The sequence below is a fragment of the Antechinus flavipes genome, chromosome 4 (genome assembly GCF_016432865.1).
Source record: "Antechinus flavipes isolate AdamAnt ecotype Samford, QLD, Australia chromosome 4, AdamAnt_v2, whole genome shotgun sequence".
Lineage (NCBI taxonomy): Eukaryota > Metazoa > Chordata > Mammalia > Dasyuromorphia > Dasyuridae > Antechinus > Antechinus flavipes.
This window is the reverse complement of record NC_067401.1, coordinates 237,482,572-237,500,155: the sequence shown is the minus strand read 5'-3', so window position 1 is coordinate 237,500,155 and position 17,584 is coordinate 237,482,572. Positions and strand designations below refer to the sequence as shown.

The 17,584-nt window shown below is 33.6% G+C and overlaps 1 protein-coding gene across 1 annotated transcript in view; it reads right to left on the bottom strand.

Moving 5' to 3' along the window:
• The window catches only part of COL19A1 (collagen type XIX alpha 1 chain), a 347,108-nt gene that overhangs the window by 134,078 nt on the left and 195,446 nt on the right, over positions 1-17,584 (bottom strand). Inside the window, exon 15 of the mRNA XM_051996709.1 lies at positions 7,408-7,461. Coding sequence (XP_051852669.1) covers positions 7,408-7,461 — 54 coding nt within the window. The remainder of the gene's footprint in view (positions 1-7,407; positions 7,462-17,584) is intronic.

Here is a 17,584-nt window from a genome sequence, read left to right as displayed (position 1 = left end):
TGTCAAATGGGTGAGCTCATCTGGATATTTGTAATGGCTCATTAGATGACTTCTCCTGTATGCTTTCCCCCCTCCATATTTCTAGTTATTTTGCTCAGTTTTTATAAAGCAACTGAAAATGAGAATGTTTTGAAATAAATTAAGGTTTTCCAAATCTTAGTCTCATTCGCTTAAAAAAAAAAAAAAACTTTCTCTTTCCTTCTTCCCCCTTCTTTCCTCCTCTCCCTCCTGTCTATTTCTGTCTTTCTGTGTCCTTGTACCTAAATCTCTCTGTCTCTTTGTCTGGCTGTCTATCTTTCTGTCTGGCTCTTTATTTTCCTTTCTAAATCATTTGGCTATTTGGACAATTGAAACATATTGTAAAGCTTTTAAATAAAATAGGGAGAAAAGTGTTTTATTTAGAACACTGAATCAGAGTGCTGGAAAAGGCTGGAAGCAATGAGTCCTATCTCCCATCCAATGGAAAAATCTCCTCTACAGCATCCCTGACACTCATCCTGCCCACTCTGCCACTTTGTCTTATCACCCATTTCATGATGAACAGCTGTGATGGTCAGGGAATTCTCGAAACTACTTCCTTACAACCACTACCCTTCCAGTCTTAACTTTTTTTTTTTTTCAATGGCATTTAGAACAAATCCAAGCCCTCCTCCCAATGATAGGCTCTTAAATATCCAAAGATAGCTTTTGTATCTCCTGAAAATTTTCTCTTCTCCAGCTTCAACACACCCAATTTCATGAACTGTTTCCAATGATGTGGGTAGGAGGCTGGAAATGTAGTAGTATCTATCTGAGAATGAAAATACCATAAAACTAAAATTAATCAAACCTGGCAGGGAAAAAAAAATATTTAGGTGAGTAACCAAGCAACATATAAGTGGGAGTAAGCTATAAACAGGAGGAAAAGAAATTACCACTGAGTAATTAAATTTAAACCTTATAATCATTTATTTATTGCTTAAGATTTTGCTTATCTGTTTGCATGTGTAGAAAGGGCTTTTATGTTTGTATTATTCTATGAGTGACTTCCTTGAAAGACATTTGGAGGAAAAAAAAAAAAACTTTCATTAGATAAAGGAGGAGGGAAGTAAAGGAGAAGGCAAATCCCAAGAAAATAAGCTAATATCAGGGATTACACTAAAATCAATTTCTAGGAGGTCAGGGCTGACTCAGCTCAATCTCTTACAGCTGCAGTGCTGCACAATTAGAACTGATGTTCAGAACAATGACCTAGAGGCACTGCAACATCCTGAATCATCAAAGAAAGATTCAATTAGGCTCAGGATTCTACACTTAGTAACAAAGGCTGGTAGAAGGCAAACTGATGTAGTAGACAAAATTTCTCTTTGGCACTTCCAAGCTCCTTTTTTTTTGGAACCCTTCCTAGTTCCCATAATTTCCTTTCCCTTCTCTCTCAGTTGTTCAGTGCTATATGCTTACAGTCTATAAACACTAGGTCTGAAAGAGCAATTTAGCATTAGTCATTTACACTTTAGTAGAAATTAAACCTAATGTTACTTTTTTTTGTGAGGGGCAGGATGGAGGAGAAGGAACCTCTTACTTTTTATAATCCTTGGTTTATATCAAGACAGCTCAAATACCACTTTCTACAAGAAACCATTCCTGATCTACCTAGCTGCTAGTGCCTTCATCCTTCAAATTAGCTTGTATTCTCTTTTTCTATATCTAGGTATGTATCCATTATCTTTTTTTCAGTAGAATATAAATTTCTCAAGGATAGGGACTATTTTCTTTTTGCCTTTGTGTCTTCCTGGCATACTATCTAGCACATAGTATGTTCTCATTAAATGCTGTTCAATTAATTTGCATTTGAATACACCTGTAACTATTTTATGAAAAGTTCTTTTGTTGTCCTTTAAAGAAACTTCATGTTTAATCAGATGGGAGAAATTTCTGGGAGTCAGGAAGGACCTTTGATCTTTACTTGTCTATCAGGCCTTGATTAATATTATAGAAAAGGATTATGAGTACATTTTATAAATATTTGTGACAAAAACATTTCTTACAAGGTCCTATTCTGATTCATGCTTTAAAGGTGACCTTAGGTATCTGCAGCATATGCCAGTAGAGGCAAACTCTACTAAGATTCATACTGAATCACAGTATGAATTCAACCATCAAGATGAAAAGAAAACTTTTCTGGTAATTCTTAGCTACATGGAAAGTAAAATACTCTCATTTTATAAATATTATTTACAATTAATATTTATTGACCATGGATTTAACAGGGGTAGAAATTTCAACTGGTTTTCCTTGGATGAATAAAAAATTGCTTTTGAAATGGCAGCCTATGGAACAGTGATGAGTCATCTTGGAAAACTAATGTTGGGAACTAATTTTGGGACAGCCAATTCCCAGATATGGAAACTCCCTCTCCTGACAGAATTTTTTTCTATCTATCTAAAGTTCATGGATCAAAGTTAAAAACACCTGTGACTTTAGAGTTGACTCAAGGATTGAGAGTTTGAGTGACTTGCTCCAGTATGTGTCCAGGGAAGAACTTCCACCCAGGTATTCCTAGCTCTCAAGTCAGATCTCTAGCTAACATAAAAAACAATTCAATTAATAAATCCATACAAGTCATGATGCATCCAATACGTCTTTTGTTCCAAGAGAGCAGCTTCTTTATGGAGCTTATTTCAGAAGAAATCAAAACCAGCTAAAAGAGGATTTGTAGGAAATGACCCTTGCAAAGTATTCCAGCTTGAGAAATATTGTTATGATACTAGTATTTCTTAAGTATGAAAGGAAACAATGCAGAATTTGGTTTTAGCAAAAAAAAAAATCACACTTGAAAGGATTAGATAGAATTACTTTATTCTCTAGGGCTGTGTATGCTACAAAAGACTTTTCCTTTTAAATTAACTTTTTGTCTTTATATGGCATTCCTAAACAAAAATAATACTTTCCCCAGATACTACCTGTAAGATTTAAAAAGAAAGGAGTTAGCTTGAGGTCAGAGAGAGAAAAAATTCACATACTATGAATCCTTTTTTGTAATTTTCAGCAGGCTAGAATGCCCCACAGTGGAAAAAAGGTCCCCTTTCTAAAGTTTTTTCAAAGCTTGGAAGATCATTCAAGTACTTTTTAAATGTCTAGGGTAATATATTTAAATTTCAATTTCTAGAAATTTAATCTTCATATACTTCTCTCCAAAGAGATAGCAGAGCAAAGAACTTAGAGAACTAACATTTAATGGCAGCTTAATGCCACATAGATACAGGTACAAATTCTGTTTGTGACACATGCTAGCTGTATGACTCTGGGCAGGTCACTTAATAATTTAGTGCTTTCTATGACTATAAGGTTCAGGGAAGATGCAACCTGGAATGTGTCCATGGGAATTTCCTTATGTGGATTTCTATATCAATGCAATCACTAATTCTTTCCCTATAACTTTACTCACATTCTCTGGAAGATTCATAATTATTTGTTTATTATTTTTTCTTTACACATGGAACAACATTTTTATTTTTGGAATTTGGCAAAAATAAGACTTACTCATTATATATGGCTTATTATTTTTATATTGCAAGCCCACAAAGAGAGGTAGCACATACTTTTTCTCATTACTAGTGGTCTTTCCGTTGGGAAATGAATGCAGAAATTCTGTGATAGAGATTTTGCTGGTAGTTACCCCTTTCTTGAAAATACCATTGTTCTATAAATTGGAGCTTAGCACAGGTGAGTAAAAAGTGGCTGAGAAGTAAAAATAAATAAAGAATTTGAAGGTTAACAACATTTTGAATGTGAAAAGCAACATGAAGCAGGGAACAGAAAGCTTGGAATCAGAAACACCTGGTTCCACTGCTCTGCTATACAAAGGACTTGACATATTCTGGCTTTGTGACTCTAGGCAAATTACTTAACCTCTCATGCTGCAAACAACTCGTTGAAATCATATGCTGCAGAACAATCTGCCTTGGTAGAAGTAGTTTCTTCTTTGGGAATTTCATACTAATAAATTAACAGTTGAATAGGAGAAGGATAGAGCTAGAGGAGATAGATCTTATAGAAATGACATGAAAACACGGTACCAAGAAAACCCTATTGATAACTCAAATTAATTCAAATAATAAAATTTAGAACAACCCTACACTAAAAACCAATTCTGTATATAATAGTGATAACACTGCCTTCTTGGAGGATGAAGTGCTTACTTCTGAGAACTATAATTTAAGAAGGATATTGATAAGCTAGACACATAATAATAGTAATTATTATTATTAGGATAAGCATAAAATATAAGTATATATACTATATGCATATATTATATAAAATATAATAATGAATATGACATAATGTATAATGATATATAAATAGTGTATAAAATAAAAATATTAGCTAGTATTTATATAGGATTTTAAGGTTTGTGAAATATTTTACAGATATTATCTCATTTTTCTCTTTACCACAATCATGAAAGGAAGGTACTATCCCTCATTTTTCAGAAGAGAAACTGAAGCAGAAAGAGTTTAAGGGATTTACCCAAGTTTACACAATCAGAAAATATCTGAGGCTAGATTTTAATTCAAGTCTTCTAGTGAAGAGCTCAATTTGCTGGACTAATTAGATGCCAATGATTAGCAACTGGGACACTGTAGGGGCTTTGAGTCAATGAGGAGGGTCTGAAGGAATTGGGGATACTTAGCCCAGAGAAAAGAAAATACCATGATGGTACAATATTTATTTATCTGATGAACACTGAACACTTCTTATCCAGAGAACAGAGTTGGGAGCACATGGGAAAATTGTAAAGAAAAAATTTTGACTTATTGTTTTAATAATTGTACAAAAGCAGAATGGCTGTCTAGAGAGTTGGTGGTTTCTTCTTATTGCAGCATGTGGCACAGTGGAGCAAACAATGGATTCTGAGTTGGACAGATGGGAATTTAAATCCAGTTTCACTTACTTGTTAGCTGTGTGAACTTAACAAATATGTATAATGACCTATTAAGTGTCAGGACTTATAGGCACAGGATATACAAGAACAAAAATGAAATAGTCCTTCTTGCTTAAGGGATGGCCTATTTGAGATACTAAAAATGACATTACTACAACAAACGTTTTTTATTTGTTTTCGTCATGTTATATTAGTGAGAAGCAATGTGGTGTGGTACAAAGACTTAGACTTGAAAGACTTGAAATTCAAATACCAACTTCACTGCTTATTAACCATTAATCTTGGGCAAATCATATGAAATCTATGAATCTATGAAATAGGCATAATATAGTTATACAACCTACTATAACAGGCTGCTGGGAGAAAAGCATTTTGTTTACCTTAAAACCCTATGAAAACCTAAGTTATATTAGGGAGCTAATTACTTCACATTATTTCTCAAAACCATTCTTACCCACACTCTCTAAGAATGTAAAGACAAAAACAATAAGACATGGTGGATTATATTTTTTACAGGATTCTTGTTGACATATAATCAATTTAGGCCTAGTAAAATCAAATGACATATAAAATGTTAGTTTATAGAAGTAGTTTAAACAGACACATATTTATCCAAGTGATTAAAAAAACCAAACACTAAACTAGCTGACAGCCAGTATGACTATGTTTTTCCTTTAGCTTTTTATGAAAATTTAACCTCTGACTCAAAGAATCTTTTCCTTCTGGTATAGATTTTTCCTATTTACTGTAATCCAGCAAATTGGGTATCATTACATTTTTTTAAAAAAACCTAAGACAGATAGCCAATATTTCTTCTAAATACTGTGCATTTCAAAGTTTAATGAACATAGTGCATCAGACCCGTATCTGGGTTTACATTCTGAATCACATACATTAAGTAAAACAATGCCCATCTTTCATTCTCTGTCCTCTCCCTGCCCAATCATACATACATGTTTATCTCTAAGTTAAAACCTCTAGCATTCAAAGCTATAAATCCTTTTTATATAGTTATGCATTTCTTAATCTTTTTAATTCTTCAGTAAACTCATTTGATCTATAGTCGGGTACTTATTCCAGGACAAGGTTTAATCCTTTATGCTACTCAAACAGTTGGCAAGCTCAATCACAAAGGCCTTCATCATTCAAATTCCTCCTCTGAGACAATCATTATCCTCTCTTAAACACAGCCTCATACATTTGGTAAACTATGTGAGGGTCTAATCTGCCCTGTTAGCATGCACCAGCTTCTCTCTTTTAAACCACAAGACAATAATTGGAAATTCCAATTCATGTCCTTCATCTTGCCAAAAAAATGCAATAAAAGCCAACAATGCAGGGTTTCTGAAAGACTGCATCCCAGGATGCTCAATCCATTCTTTTCGGACTAATTGCCACAGTCAAATCAATAAAGTGGCAATCCGCTTGGATAGCCAGAGTGGCAGAAATAAATGGATCAACTGTGATTCATCCTGTTCACTTAGTGTATTTGCACAAAATCTAAGTGGCCCTTTGGGTAGTAAGCTTAGTGACCTATTCACTATATTAGAATGAGTGTCTGGGCTGGAAGTCAGATGTGGTCTCCAATGCCGTTTCTGTCACTAACTAGCTGTATGTGACACTGGCCAACTATATCTCGGTTTTCTAATCCACAAATGTGCCTCAGTTTCCTAATCCACAAATTTGAAATGAGAAAACATTTGTAAAGTGCTTAGTACAGTATCCAGCACATAGTAGATGCTATATAAATGCTAATTCCCTTCCCTTCCTCTTCAGTGACATAATCTATGTGATCCTTTCTAGTTCTGAAGTTCTAAGCACTCAATAGTCTCTCTGTGATCTATTCTATTCAACCAGTATTCACAAATTGCCTACTAAACACCGGGGATGCAAACAAAAAGAAAGATAATGATCCTTCCTTTCAGAAAACTTTTATTTTACCAGAATGTCTTAAAGAACCCTGAGGAAAAGATATCATTAGGGAAATGAATGGTGGGAACAATGGATAGACTGGCTAGATTGGACAGATGCACAACCATAAAGTTCTAGTATTCTCTGAATGTCAGAAATGGGTAAGGAAGGAGTCTAGTATAATGGGTGGTCTTCCTGTGTCAAATTTATGAGAGAACACGGACAAGAGTCACGTAGAATAGACTATGTCTTTATCACAGGAGAGTAATTTAAGGCAGTGGGAAAAATGGAATCTAACAGGGATAGAGCTAGGACCTATCTCTTTGGAATCCTGAAATAGTAACCTCTGGGAGCCAACATATTTTTGACATCCAAGGTGCTTTTGGAATCTAGGAGGTACAGGTTCTACACTTTGGGTCTGAGTCCAATACATCTGAAGAGGAAGTGTATATGTTTGAAGTATCGAAGTTAAGGGTAGATAAAAAGTAATATTGAAATGCCATAAACATAGATTTTAAAAAAAGCCATAGCCAATACTAAGAAAAAAAAAGTTCTCTTTATTATTTACTTACAGGAGGTCCTGGTGGTCCTGGTTTTCCAGGGGGGCCTGTTTTGCCACGCCTTCCCTTTAAACAAAAAAAAGAGAGAAATGGAAATCACAAATGTTATGGTTCTGGTTTTTTAAGATAAGAAAACTTTTCAAACAGATTTGGTGACAACACAAGCTAACCAAGATCAAGATCTTTCTAAATCCACACAACTCGATATCACTGATTACACCATCAATTAATCCAAATGCTACAGGCTAGTTCTTCATAATGATGCTAAGCAATGTATTTGCATCACATTAATTTTTACTAGTAGCTTCTACCCTCCCTGCTGCTCCTTAAAGGTATGTAAGATGACCTAATAATGAATTCCATTGCATTTGATAAGAGTCATCTTTTGGAACTCAACAGTGACTGTATTTATCATCCTATGATAGTGGCATATTGTATATTAATTAAATCTTTTTAAATCTCAGACAATTTTCAGCTGTTCTATTTGTGAGCTTAAATGTCTACTCCTTACATAAAAATGTCTTTTTTATTTATTTAATTTTAAATTTAAGGAACAAAACAAGCATTCCAATAATATGGTACAATAAAAATGATGATTGGACACGAAACTGCCAATCTACCATGTACAACTTACTCCCTACAAATATACAGCAAAGTTATCAAGTACATTTTTCTTTTCCCTCCTTTTAAAATTTATTCTTAACTAATTTGGTTTACAGAACCAGGAAATCATGAAATTTCAAAATTTAAGAGAATCTTGTAAGTTATGGATTATTTTATGCCTCCCAAAAAAGCCCTACTACAATAGATAACTCATTCGTTCTTTAAGATCTCCAATGATGGAGAACTATTACCTATGAAGGCAGTCAGTCTACTTTTGGTTCACTATAATCATTTGATATTCCTTACATCCTGCCTAAAATCACCTCTTTTAAATTCCTGTCCATTGTTACTAGTTCTGTATTAATCCCTCTTCCAGAAGATAGCCTTTGTAAGTGAAGACAAAGACAAAGATCATGTCTCCTTATAATATTTCTTTTCCAGGCTACACATCCCCAGGTTCGTCAATCAATCTTCATTTACCAAAGACCTGAAACCCTTCACCACTCTACCTGTCCTCTGTTGGATGCTTTCCATTTTACCAAAGTCAATTCTGAAATGTAATGACTGGAATTGAATATAACATTGCAGATGTAGTCTGACCAAAATAAAGTACTAGAGGGCTAAAATTTTATTCTCAGAATCTTTGCTTCTTAATGTAGCACAAGATCATGTTCTCTTTTTGGCTGCAAAACCCCCCACAAAACCTCCCACAAAACATGGTTGACTTGTTTTGATCATGTCTACTAAAACTACAAGATCTCCTCCAGGCAATCTGCTTTCAAACCATGTCTCCTTCATCTTGCATTGGTGAAATAGATTTCTGGGACCCAAATGTAATATAAAAATATAAAAATTTTTTCTCTATTAAATTTCATCTTATTACAGTCACATCAGAGAGAAGGTCTATCTTTTTGGATATTTATTCATTGTAGATAGAGTGCTGGAAAAGCACAATTCAAATACAGCCTCAGATACTGTGTGATCTCAAGCAAATCATTTAACCTTTGTCTGCCTCAGTTTCCTCAACTGTAAAGTGATAATAGTACATGATAATATAAGTATTATATATATATATAATTATATATTATAAATATATGATGATAAATAAAGTGATAATATTAGTTTGTATGTTCAGGTCTTTGCGAGGATCAAATAATATTTGTAGAGGGCTTAGAATAGTGTTTGACATGGATGTTATATAAATGATTATTCCAAACTAATCAAGACATGAATTGAATTTGACAGTACATACACCGTCTCCTACTTCTACAAAGGTCAGGAGATCTTGCTTTAGTTTGTCACCACTAAGAAAAGGCATCTATGTTGCTTAGTAAAGATAAGAGTTTGATAGGAGATAGATTTTCTTGTCATCTAGAGACAGCTGGGGGATGGAGGATAATGAATCGAGGTCTCGACCTAGCAGCAAAAAGACCTGAGTTCAACTTAGACCTCAAATACTAATTATGTATATTATCTCGAGAAAGTCATTTAACTTCTGCTAATTTTCCTCTTCTCTAAAATAACACCTACATTCCAGGATTGTTGTGAACTTACAATGAGATAATAAATATAAACCTTAAAGCACTATAGAAATCCTAGGTATTATTATTGTTATTCCTGGTTCATGAGTACAGTATTGATTTTATGTTGTTTCAGTATGTAAAGGGAGAAGATTAGCTATATTTTTGTTTTATTCTTTCTCATATAAATTGAGACCTAGGAACTATTCTGGTGGGCAGAAGATGTAAACCAGAATTAGGATAAGCACACATTTCCATATTAGGAATCCTTAAACATAGATCCACAAATAAAATACTTTATGGTGTCTGAGACTGCATTTTCCAAAACTCAATATATTGGTTTTTTTTTTTTTTTTTTTGTAATCCAAAAGCAATTAGTCCCCTGTGGGGCCTAATCAATGATAAAACTTTATTTAGCACGAGAAAGTACTATAATTTATTAATTCACAAGCACACAAAGAGATGAAATCAATGACAGCTGAGAGTGTGATTTACTCATCCTGCAGGAAGGAAGGCACTGTTTGGATATGGTAAATTCAACCAAAAGTTCAACTTTTATTTATCTTTCCTACAAAACAGATACCTGTACTGATTTAGAAGGAAATATACTGATTTGGAAGGGGTAAAACCAGGCAGATCATTCATCTAATTTTCCTGCAGTGATCATTTTTAAAATTAGTCAAATGTCAGCATGATTGTGACCATGTTTCAGAAGACATAGAAAAATAAAACATTCACAAGTCAGCACTTGCACTACCAGTATCTACATCAAATGACGCATGTCACTGTCTGGAATTGAACAATTACTTAAATTCCTTTTACAAATAGTGTGTAATGATGTGTGTGTGTTTATATGTACTCCCTTGACTCGTCTTACTCTCAGTGTTTTTAGAAATTTCCCAAGCCAGGAGCCCTCTACTCACATTTCCCTTCTATTCATATCCTCTGCCCTTACCATGTAGAATGAGTAGCAAACAAACCTCATGGCACTCTGGGGACAATGTCCTTTCCTCTGACTTCTGGGCTCACACCTTTTCCTCTGAGGAGGAGGGCTCTCCTACTCCCTAACCCAGGTGCAAGGATTGTTGGTTATGACTGCATGTACTTATTTTCAAAAGTAAATGATCATTCCTGGGCATTTAAAAATTGCCATTAATGTGGATTCAAATTATTGAAATAGTACCTATTTTAAAAAATTTTGTTTTATTTGATGTGGTTTATGTAATATGAAAAAAGTTTAGTTGATATTTTTGTGTGAAATTATGAACAAAATTCCCAAAGGTAATTTGGATGTTGGCCGTTTGAGACTCGGATGCCTTTTCTCAAAGAAACAAAAGCTATTATGATCCAGAACAGCCCCAAATGTATACTGCATCTGAAGGATAGGACTGCATTAATGGTTTACACTGTGAAGTACCACTTTAAATAGTTTTCCTTTAGGGAAATGTGTTCATATTTCCAACATTGCCTGTAACACATTTTCTACTACAATTTTCCTGGGGGGTTGAAGGATTTCTGGATGGTTCACCCCTAGGCAATAATTGTGTGTATCCTTTCCTAGCTTCAACCTTTGGGAATATGTCTCATGGTTTCAGGCAGAGATTCCATTGGTAGAGGGAGAAGAAAGTAGGGTGGAAGCAGATGTTGGAGTTAGGTTGGGACTAAGGGAAGAACTGCGAATAGCTGAGGCAATATATTTCTACACATCCTGGTTTTTCTTAAAGGGACTAAAATTTTTTACTTTTCTCCTGGCATTTTCTTTCAAAGCAAAGTTCAGGAGTTCTCCATATAAGACTTTTCCTAATTAGTCCAGCCATTAACCATTAATTACTAGTTATTTATGCTCTTCTTCTCTCTCTTTAATCTCTCTGTCTCTGTCTGTCTGTCTGTTTCTCTTCTCTCCTTTTTTTTGTCCCCTCCTCTACCTTCCTTTCTCCTCTCGCTCTCTTTCACTCTCTCTTCTATCTTTCTTTGTCTTTTCCCTCTCTTTTCTCTTTGTCTCTGTATCTATTTCTGTCTTTCTCTCTTGTTTGTTTCTCTCTTCACTCCTCTCCAGACTTTCTGTTTCTATCTCTATCTCTATCTTTGCATTACATTTTGAATTTATTTACTTGTGTATATCTTATATAACTCCAATAGCATGACCAATTCTATAAAAACCATCACTTTCTGGCTTGTTATTGTTCTTTTTCTGCTCACTCTATACTCCTGCCAGTCTGCTTCTGCTGCTTGATATTGCATTTCCTGTCTCTGTGCCTTTGCACAAGCTATTTCCCATGTTCAGAATGTGGTTCTTCCTCCACTCTGCCTTTTAAAATCCATCGCTTTTTTAAAATCTCAGCACAAATGCCACTTCCTATAGGGAAAACTATCCCAATCATCCTTGCCTGCCCCAAATTACTAGTTCCTTCCATAACAAAAAAATTATTTGTATCTACTTTGTATATATTTTGTATACCCAAGTCCCAATAGTATGTAAGCACCTGGAAGTCAGAGATTTTTATTAATTGAGAGAAGGTTCTGGTCAGTTGTTTTTCTTTTCTTGCCTCATGATAGAGCAGAATGAAGGCTCACAGCTACAACCTCCCATTTCTGAAGTAAGAATGCAGATTGGAGAATTTACTAAATTTTGTTTGTTTGTTTGTTTGTTTTACTACAAATGGAAAGTAGACAGTGACTAAAAAGATTGTCTTTTATCTCTGCTTTTCCTCTCTCTATTTTTAACATTTTTTCCAATTACACATAAAAAACATTTTCCATATCTGTTCCAAATTTTCTCTCTCATTCCCTCAGTCCTTTGCCCCCTCATTCAGAAGGCGAGAAATTTGATACAGAGTAGATGTGTTAGTCATGTTTTTAAAAGAAAACAAACAAAAATAAATAAAGTAAAAATATGCTTTAATTTGTAATCCAATTCCATCAGGTTTTTTTTTTTTTTCTGGATAAGGGTAGCGTTTTTCATCATAAGACATTTGAAATTTTCTTGTCTCATTGCTGATAATAGCTAAATCATTCATAGTTTATCATCATATAATATTGCTGTTTTTCTGGTTCTGCTCACTTCATTTAGAATCAATTTATGTAAGTTTTTCCAGGTTTTTCTGAAATTATTCTGCTCATCATTTCTTAAAGCACAATATTATTCCATCACAATCATGTCACAACTTGTTTATCCCTTTACTAACTGATAGGCATCCCTCCAATTTCCAATTATTTGCCACAACAAAAAGAGTTGCTAAAAATATTTTGAACATATAGATCCTTGTTCTTTTTTAATAATCTTTTTGGGGTATAGACTCAGTAGATGTATTGGTGGATTAAAGCACACATCCAGTTTTATATCACTTTGGGTTATAGTTCCAAATTGCTTTTTAGAACAATTGGATCCATTCTAAACCACACCATTTCTTTAGTGTCCCAACTTTCCCATATCCCTTCAACATTTGTCATTTTCCTTTTCTGTCATTTTAGACAAATCTGCTAGGCATGAGGTAGTATTTCAGAGTTTTTTTTTAATTGCATTTCTCTATTCAATAGTAATTTAGAGCATTTTTATATAACTGTCTGTTCATATCATTTGACCATAAATGAATTAGGGAATGCCTTATATTTTTATTGTATTCGACTCAGATCTCTACATATTTGAGAAATAAAACCTTTATCAGATATTTGCTATAAATTTTTTATAGTTATGATTACTATATTTTTCCTCTATCTTATTTCCTTTTGTTTATTCTTTTCTCTCACTCTCCTTTCACCCTGTCCCTTTTCAAAATTGTTTTGCTTCTGACAACTTTCTCCCCGACTCTTTCTTCCCTTCTGGCAGTAATCTCTCTTATCCCCTTCCTCTCCTTCTTCCCTATAGAGTAAGGTAGATTTCTTTATCAACTGAGTGTGTATGTTATTCTTTCTTTGAGCCAATTCTGATGAGAGTAAGTATTTCCCTTATTTTCTTTACTATAAAAACTCTTTTATGCCTCTTTTATGTGAGATAATTTGCCCCATTCTACATCTTCTTTCTCTCTTCTTCCAGTATATCCCTCTTTCTCACCTCTTCATTTTATTTTATTTTTTTAGATAATCATCATATCACATTCAATTCACTTTCATGACTTTCATTTATGTATACTCATTCCGATTGCTAAAATAATGAGAAAGTTCCTAGGAATTACATGAATCATCTTCCTATGTATGAATATAAACAATTTAGCCTTATTGAATTCCTTGTAATTTCTCTTTCCTATTTGCATTTTTATGTTTTTCTTGAGTCTTTTATTTGAAAATCAAATTTTCCATTCAGCTCTGGTCTTTTCATCAAGAATGCTTGAAAGTCCTCTGTTTTATTGAATATCCATTTATTCCCCTGAAGATTTACTACTTTTGTTGGATGATTCTTTATTGTAATCCCAATTCTCCATATTATAGTCTAAGCTCTCAATTCCTTTTATATGGAAGCTGCTAAAATCTCATTATCCTGACTGTGGATCCATGATATTTAAATTGTTTCTTTTTAGCTGTTTGTAATATTTTCCACTTGATGTGGGAACTCTGGATTTTGTCTATAATATTCCTGAGAATTTTCATTTTGGAATCTCTTTTAAGAAGTGACTGGTGGATTTTTTTGAACTTCTACTTTAACATCAGGAGGATTCAAAATATATAACAATCAATTGCTGTTTCAAGAAAACATATACAATAATAGAAGAGATTATATATTCATGACTGTCCATCTTTGCTTACTTGTAAATTATTATTTTCTTCTTGACTGTGTACTTCCAATTTTATTCTATTTTCCCCTTTCATCCCCCCACTTCCCCAAAGCAGGCTATCGTTAAGCAAATACATTATATATATACACACACACACACACACACACACACACACACACACATATATAATATACATATACACATACATATACATATATACATACATCTATATCTATCTCTATTCACTTGCTCTCTCCCACATCCACATATACATATATTTATATATACACATATATATACCTACTTGCATATATACACATATATATTTTTACATATGTAGACATGTATCTAAAATAATATTAATATAGCTGATATATAATATAAATTTCTCTCTTGAGTGAATCTTTCAGTTTGACTTTTTATGAGATCATTGATTACTAAGTCAATGATTCTGATCCTTATTATAATGTTTGTGTATATCTCTTATTTTCTCTCCTTGCTAACTTTTCTATTTTAATTCTACATCTTAACTTGCCTTGCTATTACTTAAACTTTCCCCATTCATGGATCTCTCCCTTATCTTCTTTCCTCACCTTTTTTCCCTCCCTCTTTACCCCATTTCTGTTAAACTACCAATCTTATTCCACTCTCATTAATTTAAACACCATTCTGTATCCCACTTTATCCTATAACTTTTCCCCTCCCTCTTTGTCCCTTTCCTATTAATCTACACACCTTGTCCCATTGCCATTAACCTATACACTCTTCTTATATCTTATCTTATTCCCTCTCCCCTTTATTTCTTTATATATTTTGGAGATTGCTATACCATTCATAGTATATGGAACGGGTTATAAAACCTATCTATCTATCTATCTATCTATCTATCTATCTATCTATCTATCATTCCCTATATAATCCTTCCTGATGAGAGTAAATTTTCAGAACTAGAAACCTTCCTTACCCCTCTAATGCCTCTGTATCAATTCTTCCTTTGCACTTCACTCATATGGCATAATTACTATTTTTACTTTTGCTTGAGACAGTTTTGCTTTTTAAAGTCAATTTATGCTCAGCTCTGCCCCAATATTTCTTTTGAGTAACCCAATTACTGTTGTCAATCTCAAACATATGGTTTATATTTCCATGTAAAAAACATAAACAATTTGTCCTTGTTGAGTCCCTTGAAATTAATCATTGATGTTAGCTTTTACATGTTAAATTTTCTTTTGAGTTCATGTTTAGTTGAGAAAAAGTCCTGAAAACTCCAAGTTCATTGAATGCCCTTTTTGGTTCAATATTATGCTTAGTTTTGTTGGATAGAAATTTTTGGCCATGGGAATTGTTATGTTGATTGTTAATATATATATTATTCTAAGACTCTGGTCTTTTATTGTAGCTGTTGATAAATCCTGTACAATTCTAATTTTAGTTGCAGCATATTTGAATTGTTGTTCATTTTTTTCTTGTAGAATTTTCTTTCTTTCCTAAAGGTTTCAAAATTTAGCAATTATATTCCTATGGGTTTTCCTTCTAGGATTTCTTTAAGGTGATGATAAGCATAAAAAAGGGGAAAGGATCTATATGTGCAAAAATGTTCATATCAGCCCTTTTTGTAGGAGTAAGAAACTGAGTGGATGCCCATCAGTTAGAGAATGCCTGAATAAGTTATAGTATATGAATGTTATGGAATATTATTGTTCTATAAGAAACCATCAGCAGGATGATTTCAAAGAGGCCTGTAGAGACATGAACTGATGCTAAGTGAAGTGAATAATAGACCCAGGAGAACATTGTACACAGCAATAGCAAGATTATATCAATTTTGATAGATGTGACTCTTTTCAACAGCAAGGTGATTCGGGCCAGTTCCAATGGCCTTGTGATGTCATTTGCATCCACAGAGAGGACTGTGGGGATTGAGTGTAGATCACAACATAGCATTTTCCATTTTTTGTTGTTGTTTGCTTGCATTATGTTTTCTTTTTAATTTTTTTCCCTTTTGGTCTCATTTTTCTGTGCAGCATGATAACTGTGGAAATATGTATAGAAAAATTGCATGTTTCACATATATTGCATTATTTATCTTCTAGAGGAGGGGGAGAGAAGTAGGGAGGAAAAATTTGGAACACAAGCTTTTTCAAGGTTAGACATTGAAAATTATCTATGTATATGTTTTGAAAACAAATAGTTTTAATTAAAAAGGTGATGATTAGTAGATTTTTTTTTTTCTATTTTGACTTTCCTTTTCTGTTCTATCATTCCAGGACAGTTTTTTTTGACAATTTGTTGCATTATTGCATCAAGGTCCTTTTTCCCCATAGCTTTTAGGTAGTCTAATTTTTCTTAAGTTTCTTCTTCTTGATCTGTTCTTCAGATTTTTTAAAAAATAAGATGTTTCATGTTCTGTTATATTTTTAATTATTTATATTTTGTTTTGTTATTTCTTGATCTGTTATAGCTAGTGAAGCTATTATAGCTTCACTGGCTTCCACTTGCCCAATTTTAATTTTCAAAGAATTGTTTTCTTCTTTAAGACTCTGTATCTACTTTTCTAGTTGGTTAACTATTTTTTCATAGTCTTGTTTTTCTTGGGGTTATTTTTAAAGCTTTTTCCTCAGCCTCTCTCATTTGATATTTGAAATCTTTTTTGAGTTCTTCTATCAACTCTTTCTAGAAAATTAGACATTTAACATTACTCTTTGGGATAAAAGAAGCTTTTTTACTTCACTATCCTCCTCTGAAGATGAACAGCAGTCTTCCTTATTCCCATAATAAGTTTCTGTGGTTGAAGTCTTTTTTCCTCTGGTCATTTTTAAAAAATAAGAACTAGCATAAATACATTTAATCCTGGGTTTGGGAGGTATTCTGTCTCTAGCTTCTCTTCAGCTATCCCCTCTAACCTGGAACCCAAACAAAAAACTCCACCCTCCTCTAAGAGGCTGCTGTAGCATCCCTGCCCCACTTCTTCTGGGGCTGACCAATTGTGCTGGTTCTTTCTTGTTTTAATTCCCTCTCCTCCCCCGGCCCCCTTTCACTCCTCTGCAGCACACCTGGGCCTTTCCTCAGTTTTCCTGGACTCAATCCCCAGACTTCCCACACGTGTCAGAGATGAGAATGTTCCTGTGCTTGAGCCTGGATCTACCTCAGAATTAAAGAATAATTTTCTTCTTTGAGCTTGTGTACCGCTTTTTACATTTGACCAATTCTACTTTTTAAAAGAATTATTTGGTGAATTTTTTGTGCCTCTTTTACCAATTTAACTATTCTGATTTTTAAGGAGTTTTTTTCTTCAGTGGATTTTATCTTTTTTTTTAACCATTTCTTTTACGATTCTAAGTTTTTTTTTTTTTTTTT